This window comes from Pteropus vampyrus, unplaced genomic scaffold, assembly GCF_000151845.1.
Source record: "Pteropus vampyrus isolate Shadow unplaced genomic scaffold, Pvam_2.0 Scaffold162, whole genome shotgun sequence".
Taxonomy (NCBI): domain Eukaryota; kingdom Metazoa; phylum Chordata; class Mammalia; order Chiroptera; family Pteropodidae; genus Pteropus; species Pteropus vampyrus.
Window position 1 is genome coordinate 151,529 of NW_011888943.1, and position 19,011 is coordinate 170,539.

At 50.2% G+C, this 19,011-nt stretch overlaps 1 protein-coding gene across 1 annotated transcript in view; it reads left to right on the forward strand.

Annotated features, from left to right (window-relative positions):
- Positions 1-10,504: 10,504 nt before the first annotated feature.
- Positions 10,505-19,011, forward strand: part of CTCFL (CCCTC-binding factor like) — a 35,924-nt gene continuing 27,417 nt past the window's right edge. The window contains exons 1-7 of the mRNA XM_023536614.1: positions 10,505-11,071; positions 11,437-11,662; positions 12,748-12,918; positions 13,221-13,354; positions 15,656-15,776; positions 16,442-16,591; positions 17,006-17,166. Coding sequence (XP_023392382.1) covers positions 10,505-11,071; positions 11,437-11,662; positions 12,748-12,918; positions 13,221-13,354; positions 15,656-15,776; positions 16,442-16,591; positions 17,006-17,166 — 1,530 coding nt within the window. The remainder of the gene's footprint in view (positions 11,072-11,436; positions 11,663-12,747; positions 12,919-13,220; positions 13,355-15,655; positions 15,777-16,441; positions 16,592-17,005; positions 17,167-19,011) is intronic.

The window sequence follows — 19,011 nt, forward strand, 5'->3', positions numbered from 1 at the left end:
AAACAGGTGACAGAAAAGTGGGTCGAGGGTCATCGTGTGACTGACCCATGCATGAAGCCTCTAAGCATTTTTTAGACTCGAATGGGGCAGTTTAAGAAAAATTAGAAGCTTCTTGTTTCAAGGACGCCCCACTGAAAGGAAGCCCAGTAGGTAAAACATCCTAAGTCATACAACACATAAGTTCTCTTAATGTGAGCACTAGCGAGGAGATGTCACGGGGGGCGGCGGATTTTCTGGGGTGACGCTTGGGAGAAGAGCCGACAGGAAGAGAATGCTGGAAGTCCCAGGGTTCTTAGGGCTGGAAAGGAGCTCACGAGTCCTTTTACCTGACTCCCGAACGTTCGGGTGAGGAGACCGAGGCCTCGGCTCCGAAACCCAGACTCTTCCCAGCAACTCAGCATCCGGAAGCAAAATCTGTATGTAAAAAAGAAAGACATTTTTGAAATCCCGTCCCAAGTCTTTACGATCGTAAGCTCCTCACCCCTCCGGGCAACAGCTTCGACGAGATACAGTTCGCACACCATAAAATTCATCCTTTGAAAGTATACACAATTCCGCGGTTTTTAATACAGTCTCGGATTTGGGCGACCATCCCCCGCATCACATTTAGAGCATTTTTTCAGCCCCAAGAGAAACCACTCATCCATTAGCAGTCGCTCCTCGTCCCCACCGCCCCCTCGGCCACCGCCGGCCTGCTTTCATCTCCTGATCTTGCCTGTCTGGCCGTCAGACACGGAGTGACTAGAGGCGGAACATCACTAAGACGACCCCCGCCCTCCTCGCCAGACGCTGCATCTCCTGCTTTCAAGGTGACATTACCCTAAATGGCAACGTGTTTTGCGAAACATCCCTCGCCACGTTTCCGCCTTTCCCTGCAGCTCCCATTAGGTACGCTCTCTTCAAGATCCTTTTAGAATTCCAGTACGCCAAGCCATCCATTTTCATTTTGCAGATCTAAGAAACCCTGTTGACAGATTTTTCTATGCGACATTTCTGCTTTCTGTCTTCAGACTCCCTCGCTTCCCAAATTCAACCTTCACAACTCTAACAGGTAAGGAAAATGGAAGGTTATTCAAAAATAATAAAACCAAATGTCGAAGAAATATTAGCGATAGAACCTGCACCTGGCCCAGGTCTGTGAGGGTCTAGTCCCGCGATGATTCAACATACTAGAAAAAGACAAGAAGTTGGTACATGCGAACGTGAATTAAAATTCCCTGTGACGATTATTTATTTTCCAACAACAACAACAAAATCAATAGTTAAAACGGGGCACAATTAAAATCAGGCTCCCCAAATTAAATGACGTGAAGCTTCTGTAATGAGCGTCGTGACAGGAACACTAGACGTCTGAGGAAGACAGGATGTCTGCCCTGGGAAGCAGGGCCGGGAAAGCGAGCCAAGTAAGCCCCATCCATTCCGTACATCCACTAGGCATCCTGACGCAGGCCGGGGTAAAGTTTACCTTGTGAGATCTTCGAAGAACGCTTTTGCCAAATAAATTGACCACGTCAACGAGATTTCCGGTGACTGTTGAAACTGTGGGAGAACATAGCGATTTTCATACACGGTAAGCGGAGCGGGGTCCGGATGTGCACGCGTGTCTCGGTGGGGACTGCAGATGGACGGAAAATGAGTCATGGCAGAGAACTCACAACAACGAGGCTCCGAGGCATCCTTATCTGTTTGCTTAATGGTTCCCTAAAGAAGTTTATCACATCGTAGCTTCCTAGCCCGGTTCTTGCTCGCTCTGAAAGTAATAAAAGATCTTTTTTTAATTGGAAAATAATTTGAACTTGTACTCACTCAGCCAGGCCTTCCCAGACACTAGTCCAAATTACAAGAGGACAAACTATTCTGGTCGTGATACGGAGATTTGGGCACCGCTGAGTTCCGCTGGCAGGGTGCACAGTAATGCAGACAAATATCGGCGTTGGGATAATCGAACAGAAAACGGAGGCTCAGGCACATGCAGCTAAGCCCTGTCCGTAAACACCATTTTGTGGTAAATATAAAGAGGCCGGGCGAGGTGTGTCTGGCTAATTGCAATCTCAGTGAATCGGCTTACAAGCACCACCTGGGGAAGGACCCAGCGCGGGCCCTTGGACGCCCTGCAGACGCCCCTGAAGCAGTTCCTTTCGTCAGCTTGGCTGGCTTAACTTCCACAGCCGGCCTTGCTCGAACTCCATCCTCAAGCAGCCAAACTCTGTCCAGCACTCACTCTTTCATTAGCAAAAGAATCAGAAAGCTAATTGGTTTTTAAGCCGTTGATTCCCTTCATTCATCACTAAGATACAACGACCAGCTCCTGCCTAAGCGAGGGCCCGTGGGTGCCGAGGCAAAGACGCAGGAGTCTTTTGTCTCAGTCTATTTGATGATGGCCGGTAATTGGAAAACAGCCTCTAAATTTATCTTTCAAAAACAACTGAAGTCCAGTCTAATGGTTGAAGGGTGCTTCATCTACGACTTCCTGCCAGGGTGCCAGGAAGAGGAGAGAGAAAATCCTAAGGAAGAAAGTAAGCAAACAGTGCTTAAAGCAAGCAGGATAAAAGGTGCATTGGTACACATAAACTACTGAGCCTTCCGCTTCGACGCTCTAGAGAGCCGGTTTGCAAGAGCTAAACGCTTGCACGGGGCTGGCGACTGAGAAGGTGGAGCTTGCTGTGTCCGCGGCTGTCAGAACCCTCGCTCCAGAACTCAAGACTTAAAAGCACATTGACATTCGGACCTTTCAAGTTCAATCAGCAGATAAGTGCCAGGCCATGATCAAGGCTTTGATCAAGGAGAAGCAGTCGGCCCTGCTGTCTTGGAGCAGAAACGAACAGTAAACAGGCAAGCATGTAATAGGGGGTGCAGATTAGAGATAAGACAGGATTGTGCTAGAAGTCACCTGTTGCGGTGGTAAATATTCTAGACAGCATTTAATCAGAGAAAATGCAGGTTACATCTGAGGGAGGAGACCCCGGAGTGAGCTTTGGTTTGGCATTTATGAGGAAGGACGATGGCCAGGGCAGCTGGCGTGTGGGACGGGGGGAGCGGGGGTGGGGGTGGGGTCATAGTGTCAAATCAGAGAAGCCTCTGGCAGGAGCTGGCCTGGCTAGATAGACATCGCCAACTAGGGTAAAGCATTCCGATCTGAACGGAAGGGACCCACATCCTGGCCTCCTTCTCGATCACATTTCTAAGATCAGCAAACCAAAGACCGATGTCCTTACGCTTCCGCCCGGCTGTTGAAAACAACAAAGACAAAACCGGTCCCGAATGAGTGTGTCCGTGAACGGTAACCTGATGAGAAAACCGTCTCAGCTGCAACGATGTCCTTGTCGTTTCACTCAAGGGCAAGAGATAAGGGCGAGCTGGGTCGCGTTTGAGACCTTTATCGCCGTAGGAAAGTGATCACAGCTTCCTGCAGACCGCGGCTCACCTCCCGTCCAGCTGAGCTGTGTGGACGGTGGTCAGAAAAATAATTGCTATGGGCGGGGGGCAGGGCGTTGGGTCCTGAACACAACCGAAATGACGTAGAGTGTAAATTGCACATGGAAGTCCCTCAAGAAGCTGGAATCGCCCCTCGATTTCAACACGGTGGGTCCGACATCGCCAACTTTTCCTCTCAGGTGTTTAGTTGACAAGAGGACTTAAATTTTCTTTTAATTTGTCGCCACTGTTGAAATATCAGGAGAATTTACGAACACACCCAGATCCTGGCTTCTCTAGAGAAATAAGATAAGATGTACCCGTCAGCAATATTTAGTCGTATCTCGGTACCCTTTGGCCATCCCTTTCACCCACTCCCCTCTCGGCCCCTGTCCTGTTGTCCTCCCTGACCCCACTCCTGCAAAATCAAACAAACAGCAAAAAGCAAACACATGACACACACGTCAGGCAAGTTCTTCATTTCCAACACAGCGCGGGTTCGTTATCTCATTTGCTGTATATTGATCGGGGTCTTCTCTTCCACCCGCAGGTGACTGATCAAGGTGATTTTCCAAATCAGGACAGTTCTACTCTCAAGGGAAATAGGGAGAGAAGCTGCTCGAAACAACCTTCTCTCCCTTTGGGTGCTGCCATTCAGAGGGATGTCTGGCCTGCACAGCAGCCCCTTCCCACCCACTCATCCAGGGCTTCTGGTCTGCTTTTCAAACCTCTCCCTCCCTCCCTCCCTCCCTCCCTTCCTTCCTTCTTTCCGCCTTCCACAAATGTTTGGTTGTCCCCCACCCAAGTGTAGCCCTGAGGACCCAAAATTGAGGAGCAGACTGTGTTCTTCCACAGCAGCATCTCAGCGGGCACCCGCAGACACGGGAAAAGCAATCTCTCCTGAACCCCTGTCAGTAACCCTTGTCCCAACCGAAAACCGTCCCTTCTCCATTCCACAGTAATGATTCTGAGTTTTAATTCTGTAGAAAATATATTTTAAAAATAACGTTCAATAAAAGCCTGGAGTTAGTTTCAGCAATAAAGATAAACTAGGAACATAGTTTCAGCTTCGATTTGGGGGTTCTATTTTATATGATTTTATTGCGGCATAAGGCCTTGATAATTCCTACACATAGAGGAGTTAAAGAGATGTTGGCTGCATATTAGGTTAAAGGAATATAGACAACTAAGCTTAGAGGTAAATTGAACCCGAGACGCATCTGTTTTGAACGCTCAGCTCTTAGAAGCAGGTGCACCGCTATTCATTCCACAGGTATTTGTGGCGTGCCTGGCACATGGCAGTCGTTGATCTAGTACTGGGGAGGGAACGAACAGCAGAAGGGGCCGCAGAAGGGACCCCTGCCCTGAGGAGGCATGCATGCATTTCAGCTACATGCGTGGTTAGCAAACGTGAGCATTCGGCGTTGGGAGGAGATGGCAGCAACTTCTAACTGCTGAGGGGCTTTAAGCTGACAGGGGACGCTGGGGGTTCAGGAGTAAGTAGGGAGGTCAGGGGCCCTCAGAGAAGGGAGGGTGACACAAGGATTTGCAGGAGGTGAAGCACAGCCACGCTACCGTGCGGGGCAAGAACGGTCACGGGGAGAGCTTCAGGTGGCAGGGAGCAGCCCCTTCGTGGGGAGGCAAGACCTTTCCTCTGCCCTCCTGGGGCCTCCAGCTGGGCCTGAGAACTAAACTGACCTAAGAGAGAGTGACAGGAGAAAATCAGAGCGTGTTCCACGCCCCGGGGGAAAAGAAGGCCCAGGGAAGTGGCCAGGCTGGAGGGTGCCGACACCAGATGGACAAGGAGAGGCGACTGGAAAAGCCACTGCAGCCTACGGGGGGCCCGAGGCCGGCCAGGAGTGCCTTTAACCAGGTCTGTTTGTCACGCTTTCGCTCCCTCTGACTCTGACCCTCCCACCTCCCTCTTCTAAGCACCCTTGAGATGACCTTGGGTCCACCGGGGTAATCCAGGAAAACCTCCCCATCTCAACATCCTCACCTTAATCACACACCTGCAAAATCCCTATTGTCATGTGACCTGACCTATTCTCAGGTTCCGGGGATCAGGACGTAGACTGTACACAAGAGGAGTGAGTGACCAACAGACCCAAATGTCGCCAGAAGGTCGATTAGGGTGAGCACTGAGAACTGAGCCTGAAGGCATCATTGTGGGGTCACTTACCATCGCCCTGCACTAGCACAAGAATGGAGCAGCTTCTGCAAAAGACAGGACATCCCCGAACTGTCCTCGGTCCTGGGCAATACCGAGCATCGCCCCTCCTAGGGTTTTTAGAGTAAAATTATCAGCCTCTAATTAGCATCTAATTAGGTATGCTAAACCTACCGAGAAATACAAAACTGTAAAAGAATACCTTTTTATCTGTTCTCTGCCAGAAGATTTGGGGACGTCACTTTTTTAAAAGGAAGATTTAATTTTAGAGCTCGCAAGAGAAAGCTAAAAAGTGAAGTTCACAATACTTGCAGAATGCCAACGACATTAAATAATTTTATTATAAACCGCAACTGTTGCACGAATGAGTGAAAATAATAACAAAATAGCCATCATTTATTTTCCACCTGCTATACCCCAATCACTGAGTTATTTCTAAGCATTTGACATAAAATATTTTGTTTATGCTTCACAGGAATAAGAGTAAGAGGGATTATTATTAGGCCAAGTTACAGATGAGGACATGGAGACTCAGGGAGGGTGAGTGGCCTGTCGAAGGCCACACAGCGCAGAAGCTGCGTGTGGCCTTCGCTGCCGTGATGCCTCCCGGAGCGGAACGGCAGCTAGACCTTCAGATGCAGAGGCAAAGAGAGCACAGTCCACAGGCGTTTAGAATTTTTTAGATTTTTGATCCTCTAAGATTGTTTTTCCAGCAACAAAAAAGGAGACGACCTTTTCTTTTGCACTAGTCATGGGTCCCATTTAAAGAAACTATGCAGAGGTCCCTCCACATTGTCCCCTTCGGCACCCCGGCCCCCAAATTAACTACTATTAATGCGCTGGAGCACACATTTCCAGATTTTTGCCCCAAGAGGCTTGTTTCCAGACTCCATTTAATCAGACTAAATGCAATAAGCTGTTGTTGTGTGTTTATCTCTTTATGTACCCAATGCTTCTTCATATATAAACAGCCCAAGGGAGAGGTTATAGTGATAAGATTCTGGAGAGTTCTGGAACATCTCGTTCACTTTTACACAGCAGTCCAACCCCCAGGCGTACGCTCCGCCTCATCTCCTCTCATTAACTTTCCAAGGAGTTTTTAAAATTCTCGCTTGTGCCTCATTTGTCCCCAACCTCCCCACCCCTGTGGCCAAGCCCATAAGCAATGCTGAATTGCTCATTCAATGAAAGTACATTTTCTCTGTGTTTATGCCAAAGTTCAAAGTGTAATGACCCAACACGGTCTGCCCAGGAGGCTAACCGATGTGTTAGAAACGGACTCTCCTTCGCCACCCACTGGTCGGAATCGGAGTCACAGCAATAACATTTTAGGCAGCGAACCGGGCTGCTTGTGTTCTTTGGGAGACATGAGCTGTCTTTGCGACACCTATAGGAGCCAAAGTCATCGCATAAAACTATACTAAATAATAGTTCATGTACCAGTTGCTAGTCAGGCTTCAGAATAATAGAAATAAATACAGAAACAACCTACCATGCAGAAGAAGAACTCGGTGTCTACGCTTTGATTCTAATAATCCCCAAGGTAGGAAATAACTTTCCGGCCCTTTTCCTTAGGCTGGAATGATCATGGCAGCGCACGCAGATGGGGCGGCACCAGCGCATCTTCCTCGGACTGGACACCTGATCACGTGTTAACGTCTGTTTTTTTCAAGCCCATGGTCCATCCTGGGAGAGGGCACATCCCGTGTCAAAGCTGGAAATTTGGGGTACCAGATCACCTTTCAGAAAGGCTCTCTGAGCACCCCCCATTTCCCAACAATGAAGATATCCAAGTTCATTATAAATACCCACGGCACGAATGAATAACTGTCGAAGAAAGTAAAACATTCTCAAAAGGTTTCTTAATATGAAGAGGTCAGAGATGTCATTCAACTGTGCAGCAGATATCACTGTGCAGAAAGAAGGAAAAACCACCGTGACATTTATTCATGTGCCATGTGCGCCTGCAGGACGTAAAAATCAAACCCACCCTCCCTGTATGCGAGGGAGCCTGCCAAAAAGAACGGTCAAGGGCAGCGGAGAGGCGTCGAGGGCCCTCTCCGTCCTGGGCCTTTACCTTCATCGTGGACAGTTTGTTCGCCCAGGTGTTTAGGAAACTGCTTTGTCTTCCCGGCCGTATTTCCTTCCAGACCCTTCATCCACATCATCCTTCTCTCCCCTGCCAGGTGCCTTTCCTCCTGCTTGTCCCTCCCCTTCCCTTCTCTCCCTTCGGTGTCCCCTCCGGGTCTACCTCGGTTTCCCCTTTCCACGTCCCTCTTCCCACTGGCCATATAGCTCCTTTCGAAAACATGTTTTTAATTGGTAGCTGAAATTTCTAAACACGAATTTATAATAGAAATACCGGCAGAACTTTCTAACCGCCTAGGTGTTAGAGCAAGAACGTAAAATGATCCACGAAGGGGCTACGTGGGCATTTTGTTCACGCAGAGAAACTCATTTAAATGATTTAAAAGAAGCTATTACGACACTGTTTAAATGATTTAAAAGAAGCTATTACGACACAAATATTCGAAGGTCACTGAAGCTATTACGACACTGTTTCCAGTGTCGTAATAGCTTCAGTGACCTTCAAATATTTATCTTCTCCGTCTAGTACACACACTGTAATCGAAACTCAGACATGATGTCAAGACCAGCGAGCTAACCCTCTAACCAGCAAACTCGTTACTGCTGGCGCGTGGGCTTCTTTTAAAAGTAAATTTAGTTCTATCCTTTGTACTATCAGAAGTGAAAAAGATATATTTGAGTCCGTATTGTGCACAAGAACGCGAAGTAAGATTCGAACAGCCACAAGAAGGGGCCGAGGAGAATGAATGGAGGCAGACAGAGCCCTTTCACGGACGTTGAGTATTGTCTCACTGCGTGTGGGAGGAAAATGATTTGTCGATGTGCTCAAATGAAGGCGGCGGAAGGAAAGCCGTTTCCCCGCGTTTCTGAGGCCCGTCCCGACCTCGTCCTCAAGCCTTGCTTTTCCCTTTGCGTTGCGTTCGGGTTGTTTTTTTCTCTCTCCTCTCCCCCCAACACCCAAATATATTTATTCACAATCGGCAAATAAGAAAACTCTATTAAAATTTTATTAAAATCTTGAAAACAAATTAAAAAGGGAAAACAACATAGAACGGGTTTCTAGAATGGCGTGTATGCCATGCCTTAAAAAAAAAAAATCTATGCGCTGCAAATGATGTTAACTCTTCCTTGGCTTCACATTTGCGTTTATTTTGCACCCAGTTGGGGAAATGAACCAAACTTCTTCTGGAGACCATCGGGATTGTTCATCTCCATTAAAAAGAATTCGTGGAGGCGAGATCCGCGCGGCAGGACGGCGACCCCTCTGCAGCCGGCGCTCTGCGCAGCGTGTTTCCCCCGCGCACCCTCCCCTGACCGGTTTCTCCCTCACTTCAGCGCCCCTCGCCCTCCCACCTGCCCCGGAGATGTTTTGGGAAGAACTTTCTACAGGCTGAAGAGCTGGGGCCGCTTAGAGCAGACGGGGCGTCAAGCCCCTCCCGCCCTCTGTGCGGGGCCTTCCCCGCTCTCTGCCGCCCGCCCGGCCCGGGACATCGCCCGCCCCCGCCTCCTCCACGCCGCGCCCTTCCCACCCCTCAACTTCTTTTATTCCATTGACTTCCATCCCCCCCCCACCTAAATCTTGGGGTCCCTCCCGTTCTCTAGCACGCCCACCATATTCGCCCCTCCCTCCCATCCATCTCATGCTCAGGTTTCTGGAGCCTCCAGGTTCCCTCCTCCCCGTTCCGCTGTCACCCACCTGTCCACCCACCTGCCCATCCATCCACCCCGCCCCATATTTGCAAACTTCATCTTCCCATCCCAAGTCTCCTCCTTATCCTTCCGCTTCCGTCTTCATTCATCCTGCCCCCCGGTCTCTCGGCGCCCCCTGCAGGCTCCCCCGTGCCTCCTCTTCATCCCCCGCCCCCCGGTCTCCGGCGCCCCCTGCAGGCTCCCCCCGTGCCTCCTCTTCATCCCCCGCCCCCCCGGTCTCTCGGCGCCCCCTGCAGGCTCCCCTCTATTTCTCCTCTTCATCCCCCGCGGGACTCTCAGCAGCCCCTGCGGGTCCCCCTCTTTTTCCCCTCTTCACCCATCCCCCACTCCAGGCCTCGGCACCCCTGCAGGCCCCCTATATCGCCCCCGTCGTCTGTCACCCCTCCCCCCACCCCCGGCTCCGCCTCTTGCACCCCCCCCTTTTTTCCACCCTGCGCCTGCGCACAGCCATTCTTGATCTTCGTGCCCTGGCGGCCGCCAGCGGGCAGTGGCCTGCTGCACGCGGCTAGAGACCGAGCCCACCCGGACTGGGCGGGCCGGCACCAAGGCCACGCCTCCCAGGTGAGGGGCGGCCCGCGGGCCTGGACTCCGCAGAGCGCTAGCTGCCCTGCAGTGGGCGGGCGGGCGGGAGGGGCCGGGCCAGGGAGGGGCTGGGAGTAGGGGGCGCCCCAAGCCTGAAGGGTGCGTGCATGTGCCGGGTTTGAGGCCTGCGGGCCAAGTCTTCGTGAGCCAGGCAAAGCCTGCACGGCTCAAACGGTGCATACGGTGGTGGACAGCTTGCACAGGACTCACATAGCTAGACCTAGGACGTGCATTTGCTGAAAGCCTGCTCATGCCCAGGCTTTCAAGGCCTACAATGTGCATTTGCAGAAAGCCCACTCGGGCCCAGATCTGTTGGTTCTAGAATCTTCTGAACAACCACCTGCTTTAGCCTAAATCCTGCTTAGGCTCAGCCCCTCCTAGGCCTAGGCTGAGTCAACTTGGCCCTGACCACTATGAGACCTAAAGCCTCCTGAGGCCAGAACCTCCTCAGGCCTTGATCAGCCCCAAAACCTACGGGACCCACACCCCACTGTGCCCCACCAAGACTGCTTGCTTCTTTCCCAAACAGGCCAAGCCAGAATGGCAGGGACCGAGGCCTGCGACCCTTTGGAGCAGTTCACCAAAATCAAAGAACTGGAGCTGATGCCGGGAAAAGCCCCGGAGGAGGAAAGGGTGGAGGGAGAGCATGGGGTGTGCAGAGAGAAGGGGCCCTCGAGCCCTGGGGAGGCGGAGGCCGAGCTCCCCCAGGGGGCTCTCCAGACCCAGGTCCCCGAGGGAGAGGCAGCTCTGATGCTGGCCACCGCGGAGGAGAGCGAGAAGCAGATCCTGACCCTGCAAGCCGTGAGCCTCATGTCGGAGGACGGGGAGCTGCAGGACATGGGCTGGCTGACGCCGCAGCTCCAGGAAGGGGGGCTGCAGGTGCTGGTGCCGCCGGGCGGAGGGCTGGAGTCGCTGCTGTGGGTGGAGGACGGGTCCCAGCAGAGCCTGCACCCGTACGTGGCCATCGATATACCGGAGGAGCTGTACTCGCTGCAGGAGATGGAAATGATGCAGTTTCAGGTTCTGGAGGAGAACGTGGCCGTGGCCATGGCCAGTGGAGACAGTGCATTGCTGGCGAGCCCGGATGAAAGCACCAGGCTGATAAAGGTACAGAGAGTTTTAAAAAACGGATCCCTTATGCAGTATTGTGTCTATACGGGCAGTTTAAAATTAAACACAGACAAAATAATTCCCAGGAAAACCCTGGGGGACCTTGCGTTCTTCTTTAAGAGTTTAAAAGTTACACTAATTAGAATACTACAAGGTGCATTGTGTTTTGTTTTGTTTTGTTTTTTAAATAGTATTTTTCACCAAAACCCTCGATGGCTTAATAATTACGGCTTAAGCGTTTCATTGCAATGGCTGATCTGTGCTACTCTGATTTTATTTCCCTTTACGTATTTTTCGGTTTCATCAAGGCAAAGAGTTGAATCGTCTTGTAATGTGCTTGAATGCTTATTTTTGTTTATCAGTTTGAGACAGGTCAGGAGGAGGCCCAGCCACCGGCAGGAGGAGGAGTCGAGGAAAACACACAAAAGCAAATCTTCTTTCTGGAAGCCAGGCCCGGAGACGAAGGAAGAAATGAAATTGTCCTGACGATCTCAAACTTAAACATCGCAGAACCCGAAGATCAACTTGCATCCAGTCAGCCACGTGCTGAAGAAAACCGCCCTGCGGAAAACGGAAAAGAGACCCAGGGTAGGCCAGCCCGTTCTGGGTGACAGAGCCGGCACGAACCGGCAAGGGGACCGTCGTTGATGTTTTCAGCGGTTGACTTCTAATTGCTTTCAAAATATCAGGAAATGGGAGAAATTTTAAATTAATGTTCTGGGTTGTAAGTCAAGTCCAAAAGAGAGCTGTGTTTTGCACACGAATGTTTTAAAGGCCTAGCGAAAACACTCCTGCAAAGCGCTGTAAACGTAAATAGAAGGTCCTGACCTGCTCCCGGCTTGCAGCAGCCCCGTTGGGGGTGGGGGGGGCAGGGATGGGGACAAGAGCAAATGCTATACAGGGCCAGGAGCATCGGCGTCCGGAAGGTCAGCAGAGACGCGTTCTGCGGAAGGGCGAGTCTAAGTGAGATCAGAAAATAGGGCTCAGAAGCCATTAAGAGTGGGGATCACGGCTCTAGGAAGCAGGAAGTGGCCTGCGGGTACAGCTTCGTAATGACAGTGGACAGTCCCACAGTGTTGGGGGAGCCACATAGGTGGGTGGTCAAAGAGGGAGGTCAGGCTGGAGTAGGAAGGACACTGGAAGCCATGTTAAAACAGGTCAAATCTTGGCAGCTCTGAAGATGAATTCGACCCTCGAAATTATTTGCTTGGCTTTTGAAAAAAATTTAGGTTTTCATTTGTTTTCAATCGAAAGAGTTCACCCCCCCCCCCAAAATCTCAATTTCTAGCTCATTTTTAGAAAGTCCTATCTGGCGACCGCTTGGCTCTGTTTCCTCCTCCAGCAACCTGTGACGAGGGCCAGGAAGTGACTCAGTTTGGAAAGTCACACTGCCACCCCCTTTCCTTCCTACACGTGGTCAGAGTCATTCGCTTAGGGTTATTGCCTCCGGCTACAGTAGGTCGTTGCTATAAAGTAGTTTCTCTATTTATCTATTTAAAACAAGAGATGGGATGCCCCAAATTCCCGATTCCTAGTTCATTTTTATGTTTTATTTTTTTAAATATATCCCCCACTACCTAATCCTAGAATACCTCCATCACCCCCCAAATGGATTTTAAACCTCTAAAGAACGATGTTTACGACTGTGTGAACTCTGTGCCTCGTTCCTGCAGGAGGAAAACGAACCTTCCAGTGTGATTTCTGCGCGTTCGCCTCTTCCAGGATTTCGAGTTTAAATCGTCACGTGAAAACGCACACCAGCGAGAAGCCCCACATGTGTCACCTGTGCCTGAAGGCCTTCCGCACTGTGACGCTCCTGCGGAACCACGTCAACACCCACACAGGTGACGCCACGAGGAGGCCGCGAGCCGGGCATCGGGGCTTCGAGAGCGCGAATCCGGCTCTTTCGACGTTATGGTCGTAGACGTCGGATTTGTCTCGTTTTCTTCGATTTCCGTTAAAAACATTGAACGCAACAGCCGGTCTTGTCATCTCTCTCTGGGGCGGGAGGGGGGAAGTTTGATGGTTTTAAGAGCCACTTCTTCATTTTTAAAGCGTTTCGAGACCGCGCGTAATTTACAAGTTACAAATTCCCCGGAAAACGTGTGGTTAAATCTTAAAAGGACACGTTATGTGATTTTTACAGGAACCAGGCCCTACAAGTGTGGTGACTGCGACATGGCGTTTGTCACCAGTGGAGAACTGGTCCGACACAGACGTTACAAACACACTCACGAGAAACCGTTTAAGTGTTCCATGTGCAAGTATGCTAGCGTCGAAGTAAGTTCACTCTCACACGTAAAGCTTCCTGGCGTCTTATTAAGCAGTTGCTGTAAAAAAGTTATGTTAAATAAGCCTAACTGTAGAACCTCTTACAAAAAAGGGTTTATTAAAGATATTATTCACACATAATCCATGCGGGAAATAGTCCCCATTCTGTTTTTCAAATTGAAGATAGAAAATTGGATTCCTTTTTTTTCCCCCCCCTGATTACCAGCTAGGGAAAGCGATATATAAAGGTGTAGAAATTACAAATAAAAAAACTACATGTGGAACTTGAGAAATAATTCTCAAATTAAGTTCAAAGTTCTACCTAGCATTTTATGTGGTACTCAGTTCCACAGAATCAAACTGTATTTGCTCTAGTGTAGAACACAGCTCCAAAATCTGAATTTTTGCTGAAATTTTTGAGCTTACTTCAAGGGCCTTTGCTCAGAGACAAAGCAACTTGCTCGAAGATTTAAACACAGCCATTTCCACTCTTACTGCAGAGAAACGACCTTTTTCAGACTTCAGTTATGTGTCTGGTCATTTCACCCGGATGGGTTTTTTTATACCTTCTAGCAGGGTGAGTGGCTGTGTGAATGTCACGACATGTCACTAACACTACAGTTGGTGTTCGCTGACGGTTTCCTACAATTAAGTTTTGAGGACTCCGCTGCCATATCAGGACACTTGCTGGGGCCTGATTTTGAGCCCAGTTGGAAAGAATAATACACTGAAATGGAATGAAGTTAAAAGGCACATGACTGAAGTTTAAATATAGCAATGATGCAATCACGTCCCATAAGTGAGAAAGTTTCACGGACCGGCTCAGAATTCGATTCCAAGAATTATTATTTTTTTTCTGCTATTCCTATTTTTGAAAATGATTTCTCATCTGAGTTAAAGGTTGTGACTTTAGTTTGAAAACACACAAAACGAAGGCTTCAATGAACAAAGCCATCTGAGGACCTTCAGCCCAGCGTCCTACCGGTTCTCAGCGCAAACTGGGCGAGGTCCGCCCAGCCCTCCGGGGTCAGCCTCTGCACGCAGCCTGTGCACGGGCCTCGGCGTATGGGCCAGCAGCTACTGCCACCAAGTCCTTTTATTGCAGTTCCCAAGTCTCGCCGTGCTGGTCTGCTTTGCGGGGGGAGGGCAGCCTAACTGCCCTGCACCCCAACATCATTTCTGTAGACACTCAGCAGCAGGAATGCAAGGAAACGTGGTGCAGATAACCCCGGCTTGTGAGAGCTTCGGAGCCCCCGCCCCCCACCCGGCCCTCATCCTCCCTTGCAAAGCCGTCCAGAGAAGGTTCCCTCGTGAGTCACACCACTTGTCAACCCCCCCATGCTACAATTTTAAAGATTCTTTTTGTTTTGCTTTCTGACATACTTGAAGACAGCCACTTCTAAAAATCTAAAGTTTTCGATTTGGATCTCGATCTCCATTCTCTGTCTTCTTCTGTTCTCGGATGTTCTTCTGGCTTCTGTGTGCTTGTCACATACCGGGGAAGACACTGAGTGTCACCTTCCTGAGACCACAGGCGGGGCTGCTGGAGGCTCTGTAGCATCTGTCGCCGGAGCATAGTTGATTGCTTTCATTTCTGCTAGAGGTAGATAAGGGCCTGAAGGACGTGAACACAGAATAAGGACAGTAAGTTCTGGAATGTAACAAAACAGCCGGGCAAAAAAAAAAAAAAAAATTGTTTCCCTTTAAACTAATTGCCTGGGATACGTAATTAAATTAGAGTTTCTGTTCTTCTAGTTAAAAGTTAACTTATTATAAAGAAACTGGAAACACCTGGAACCTATCTTTCATAGCAAAAAAGGCCTTCCTCTGCCGTGTGTCACTTAGGGCTAGAGAACTTGGAACTGAGAAATGCCTTGGTCGGGTGTCGGTCCAGTAAATAGCTACTGTTTTAAGGTTCTCACTTTATTTATGCAAAAACCTCAAAACGTTCTGGCCGCTGCTTCTGCGGCATGGCCTGAACTTCACCGCTATTGAGAGTAAGTCGCCTTAGAAATGAAAATAAAGTCAAGCGTGGCACTGAGCAGCTAGATTTCAATTTTCTCTGCGTAAAGGGAAGTTGAATATGAGAGTGTCTTGAAACGGCTGCTGAATATTCTCGAAGGATCTTAACGCGCTCACACCACGCGAAAAACACCGTCCGCGACAGAAAACGAAAAGAAACGGCTTTTTCGTGTTGTTCGATGTGCGAGATACGTTCTCATGTGAAAATCGGACTAGTTTAAGCATCTCTTTGCCGTGCGGGTAAGTCCAGGTGTCTCTTGCGACCCTAACCTGCCCTCCGTTTGCTAGGCCAGTAAGCTGAAGCGCCACATTCGGTCGCACACGGGCGAGCGTCCCTTTCAGTGCCGGCTCTGCAGCTACGCCAGCAAGGACACCTACAAACTGAAGCGGCACATGAGGACGCACTCAGGTAACAGCTCCAGGTGCCGCAGGCCGAGGCCGTAGAGCGCGGCCTCGTTTTCAAAAGCGACCTTGCGAAAATGGCTCCTCGGAGGCAGACTTGACGTTGCCGAGTGGGAGCGACTGCCTCGTGCCTTCCCAGCATGGGGGCTCTCATCCTGGACCCTCGTGTTCGTTCCGCGTCCGGGGGGCCCCCATGGACGCCGGGCTGTCACCCCACTGTGATGGGGGAGACGCCATCGCGTATTGGCTTCCATCGGCGTTTCAGGATTTAAAAGTCGACTCCTTAATTCTCCCTCCGACGTGAAGGCGGCACGCACGATGCAGTGTGCTGGTCTCATAGTGCGGTTGCCTGATAGTTGTGTAGAGAGTGTGTTTACGTGTACTTCTCGGCTCTTCAGACCGAGGGTGGGGACTCGGTAATCTGTTGAAAGGAGGAGTAGCCACCAGATGTTAGGAGAGTCACCCATCGGGCCGCTGTTCACGCAGCGGTACTGGATGGAACGCTGTCTGGGCTCGATGGAGGGTTTTTCTACTAATTGGGGGCAAACATGTGAGAAGATGGGGCTCAGGGAGCAAAGGACGGGCTTTCGGCCCCGGGCGCCCTTTAGTGAAGGCCGAGGCCTGCGGGGCAAAGCCACCCTGCAGAGGGCCACCTCTGTTCCCATGCCACAGGTGAGAAGCCTTACGAGTGCCACGTCTGCCACGCACGCTTCACCCAGAGCGGCACCATGAAAATACACATCCTGCAGAAGCACAGCGAGAACGTCCCCAAGTACCAGTGTCCGCATTGTGCCACGGTCATTGCAAGGAAGAGCGACCTGCGTGAGTGTGCGGCAGGGGGGCGGGGCGGAGGGGGTCCAGGGACTTCCTTGTGCAGGGAGGGCTGCGGTGCCCTGGGCCCTAAGCCAGCCCGATTCCGGGCAGGCAGCCTGGAAGAGGTTTCTTCCGGAGGTCCTGTGCTGCCATCTGGTGGCTGGGTGGCACAAGTGCAGCTTCATAGCATCTTGGCTGTCGCCACTCAGGAAGTAGGATGCTACTGGCATCTAGTGGGGACGGGCCAGGGAGGATGCTCACCGTCCTGCATGCACAGGAAGGCCCAGCAGGAAGGGATGGGCCAGCCCCGAATGCTAGGAGTGCTGATATGGGAACCCCAGTCCGGGGGGCAGGGGAGGTCAGCCTAGCAAAAGGCAACACTCTTCCCATACACGTACATATAACGCTCCGCAACCATTTTAGGTGTCCATTTGCGCAACCTGCACACTTACAGAGCAACAGGGGTGACGTGCCGCTTCTGTTCTACCGTCTTCCATGAACGCTACGCCCTCATCCAGCACCAGAAAACTCATAAAAACGAGAAAAAGTTCCGGTGTGAACACTGCAGCTATGCCTGCAAGCAGGTATTGTTCCAGTCGGCGCGGGAGGCAGAGGGAGGCAGTGGCATGTGGGGGAAGGGATGGCCGCCGGGGGATTTTTCTACCTCTTTGAAAAGAAACAGCATGCTTTGAGCAAAGAGACTATTCAGAGTGACCAGCAGGTTAAAGCCGCAGGCCTTCAAGTATGGTTCATGGACCCTAGAGGTCCTCGACACCAAGCAGGGTCGTGACATCAAAACCACTGTCATTAACTAACGAATCAATGCCGACACGTCGCTTGCCCTTCTCGCTATGCCGACGTTGGCACTGATGTCGCAGAAGCGATGGCGGTGGCTTAACGGGAATCAAGGCGGTGACACCCAGCGGGACTGGTCACCCCTGTCCTCCCCACCTCCGTGCACTGGCAGCACAAATAAAGGGCCGTTGGACTTGAGGACGTCCTCGACGAAGCAGTAAAAGTTATCAGCTTTATTCGGGGTGCCCTCAGCGCCCGCATGTTCCATAGTCTGTGTGACGAGCTGGGAAGCTGGTACAAAGCAGCTCCGCTCTCTTCCGAGACAGGAGGCATCTGGAGGGTGGCGCCCGGAGCGGTGTTTGAGGTGCCCACTCAACGAGCCATTTTTCCATGAACCACCATTTTCACTTGGGAGAAAAGCGACCAACTCTGCTTATTCGGTTTTTAGATATCTAGAAACACCCAATACCCTTCTCTTGAAAGTAGATAAAGCAAACCCATCACGTCAAGAAAAACGTATGGCCAAGGATACAATTTCAGCTTTCGAGAGGAAATGAGAATTTTGGAAATCCACCACCATGAGCTTGATCGCTTTTTGGTACTTAAAGACTTTTCTGATGAGATTGCAGTGACTTTAAGAAAGCAATTTTTTATATGGTGCATTGACACGTGTCAGAAGCCGTCCATAGCGCGGCACAACGATAGCTTCCAAATGACCGGTCCATTATTTTACGAAATCGTGCTTGGGTGATCCACTCAGAGTGTAAGATAGATGAACAGATTTTCGTGTAATTGAGCACAAAAAGATCATTGGTATCGATTCAGGTTCCAGGTCTTAACGAACTTTCGAGAAATTACCCGTCGGTTGAGTTTTGGCGTGGTACCAGAGAATGTCCACATTCTGTGAGAAAGCTATTCGAACTCTTCTCCCTTTTCCAAATACGGATCTGTGGGTAGATTTTCTCCACGTATCTCGACTACGGCCACAGACCCCAGCAGGACGAAAGCAGAAGCAGGGGTCAGAATCGGGCTGTCCTCTTTTCATTAGGTTGCTAGTCTTAGAAATAAACGTACGGGATGACCGCTTGAATATGAATTTCAGAGAAACAAATACTTTTGTATGTAAGTACGTTCCAAAGAGCACAGCTTATATTTTAACTGGCGACCTTATCTATGAGGCCAGACAGAAATGATTTTGTTTTGATAAAAAGATAATACATGTTTACGGAAATAAGTTAATATGTAGTTAGTTTCTTGTTATTTTCAAATCGATATTTTTCCTGTTTTTAATTTCTCGATTTTGATGCCTAATACGGTCAATATTAATAGCTATCGCCCCATAAACGAAAGCTCCTTGGAGTGTTGATAATTTTTAAGAGCATAAGGGGTCCTAAGAGCGAAAGTTCGGGATTGAACTGCTGCCTTGAAGCCTTATGCTGCTGTGATGTTTGGTGGTGACCGAGGTGGGAGCCAGTGCTTTCTGTGGTTCAGAGCGTGAGCTGGAACTAGTAAGTGCTTTGAATAAAGAAAGAGTGTTTTCAGTAGACGCTGAGCCATGGAATGTTCTAAGCCGCAGGCTCCCGTTTGTTCGGATGAACTAGGAGAGGCTCCAGGGAGCTGGACAGGACTTGGAG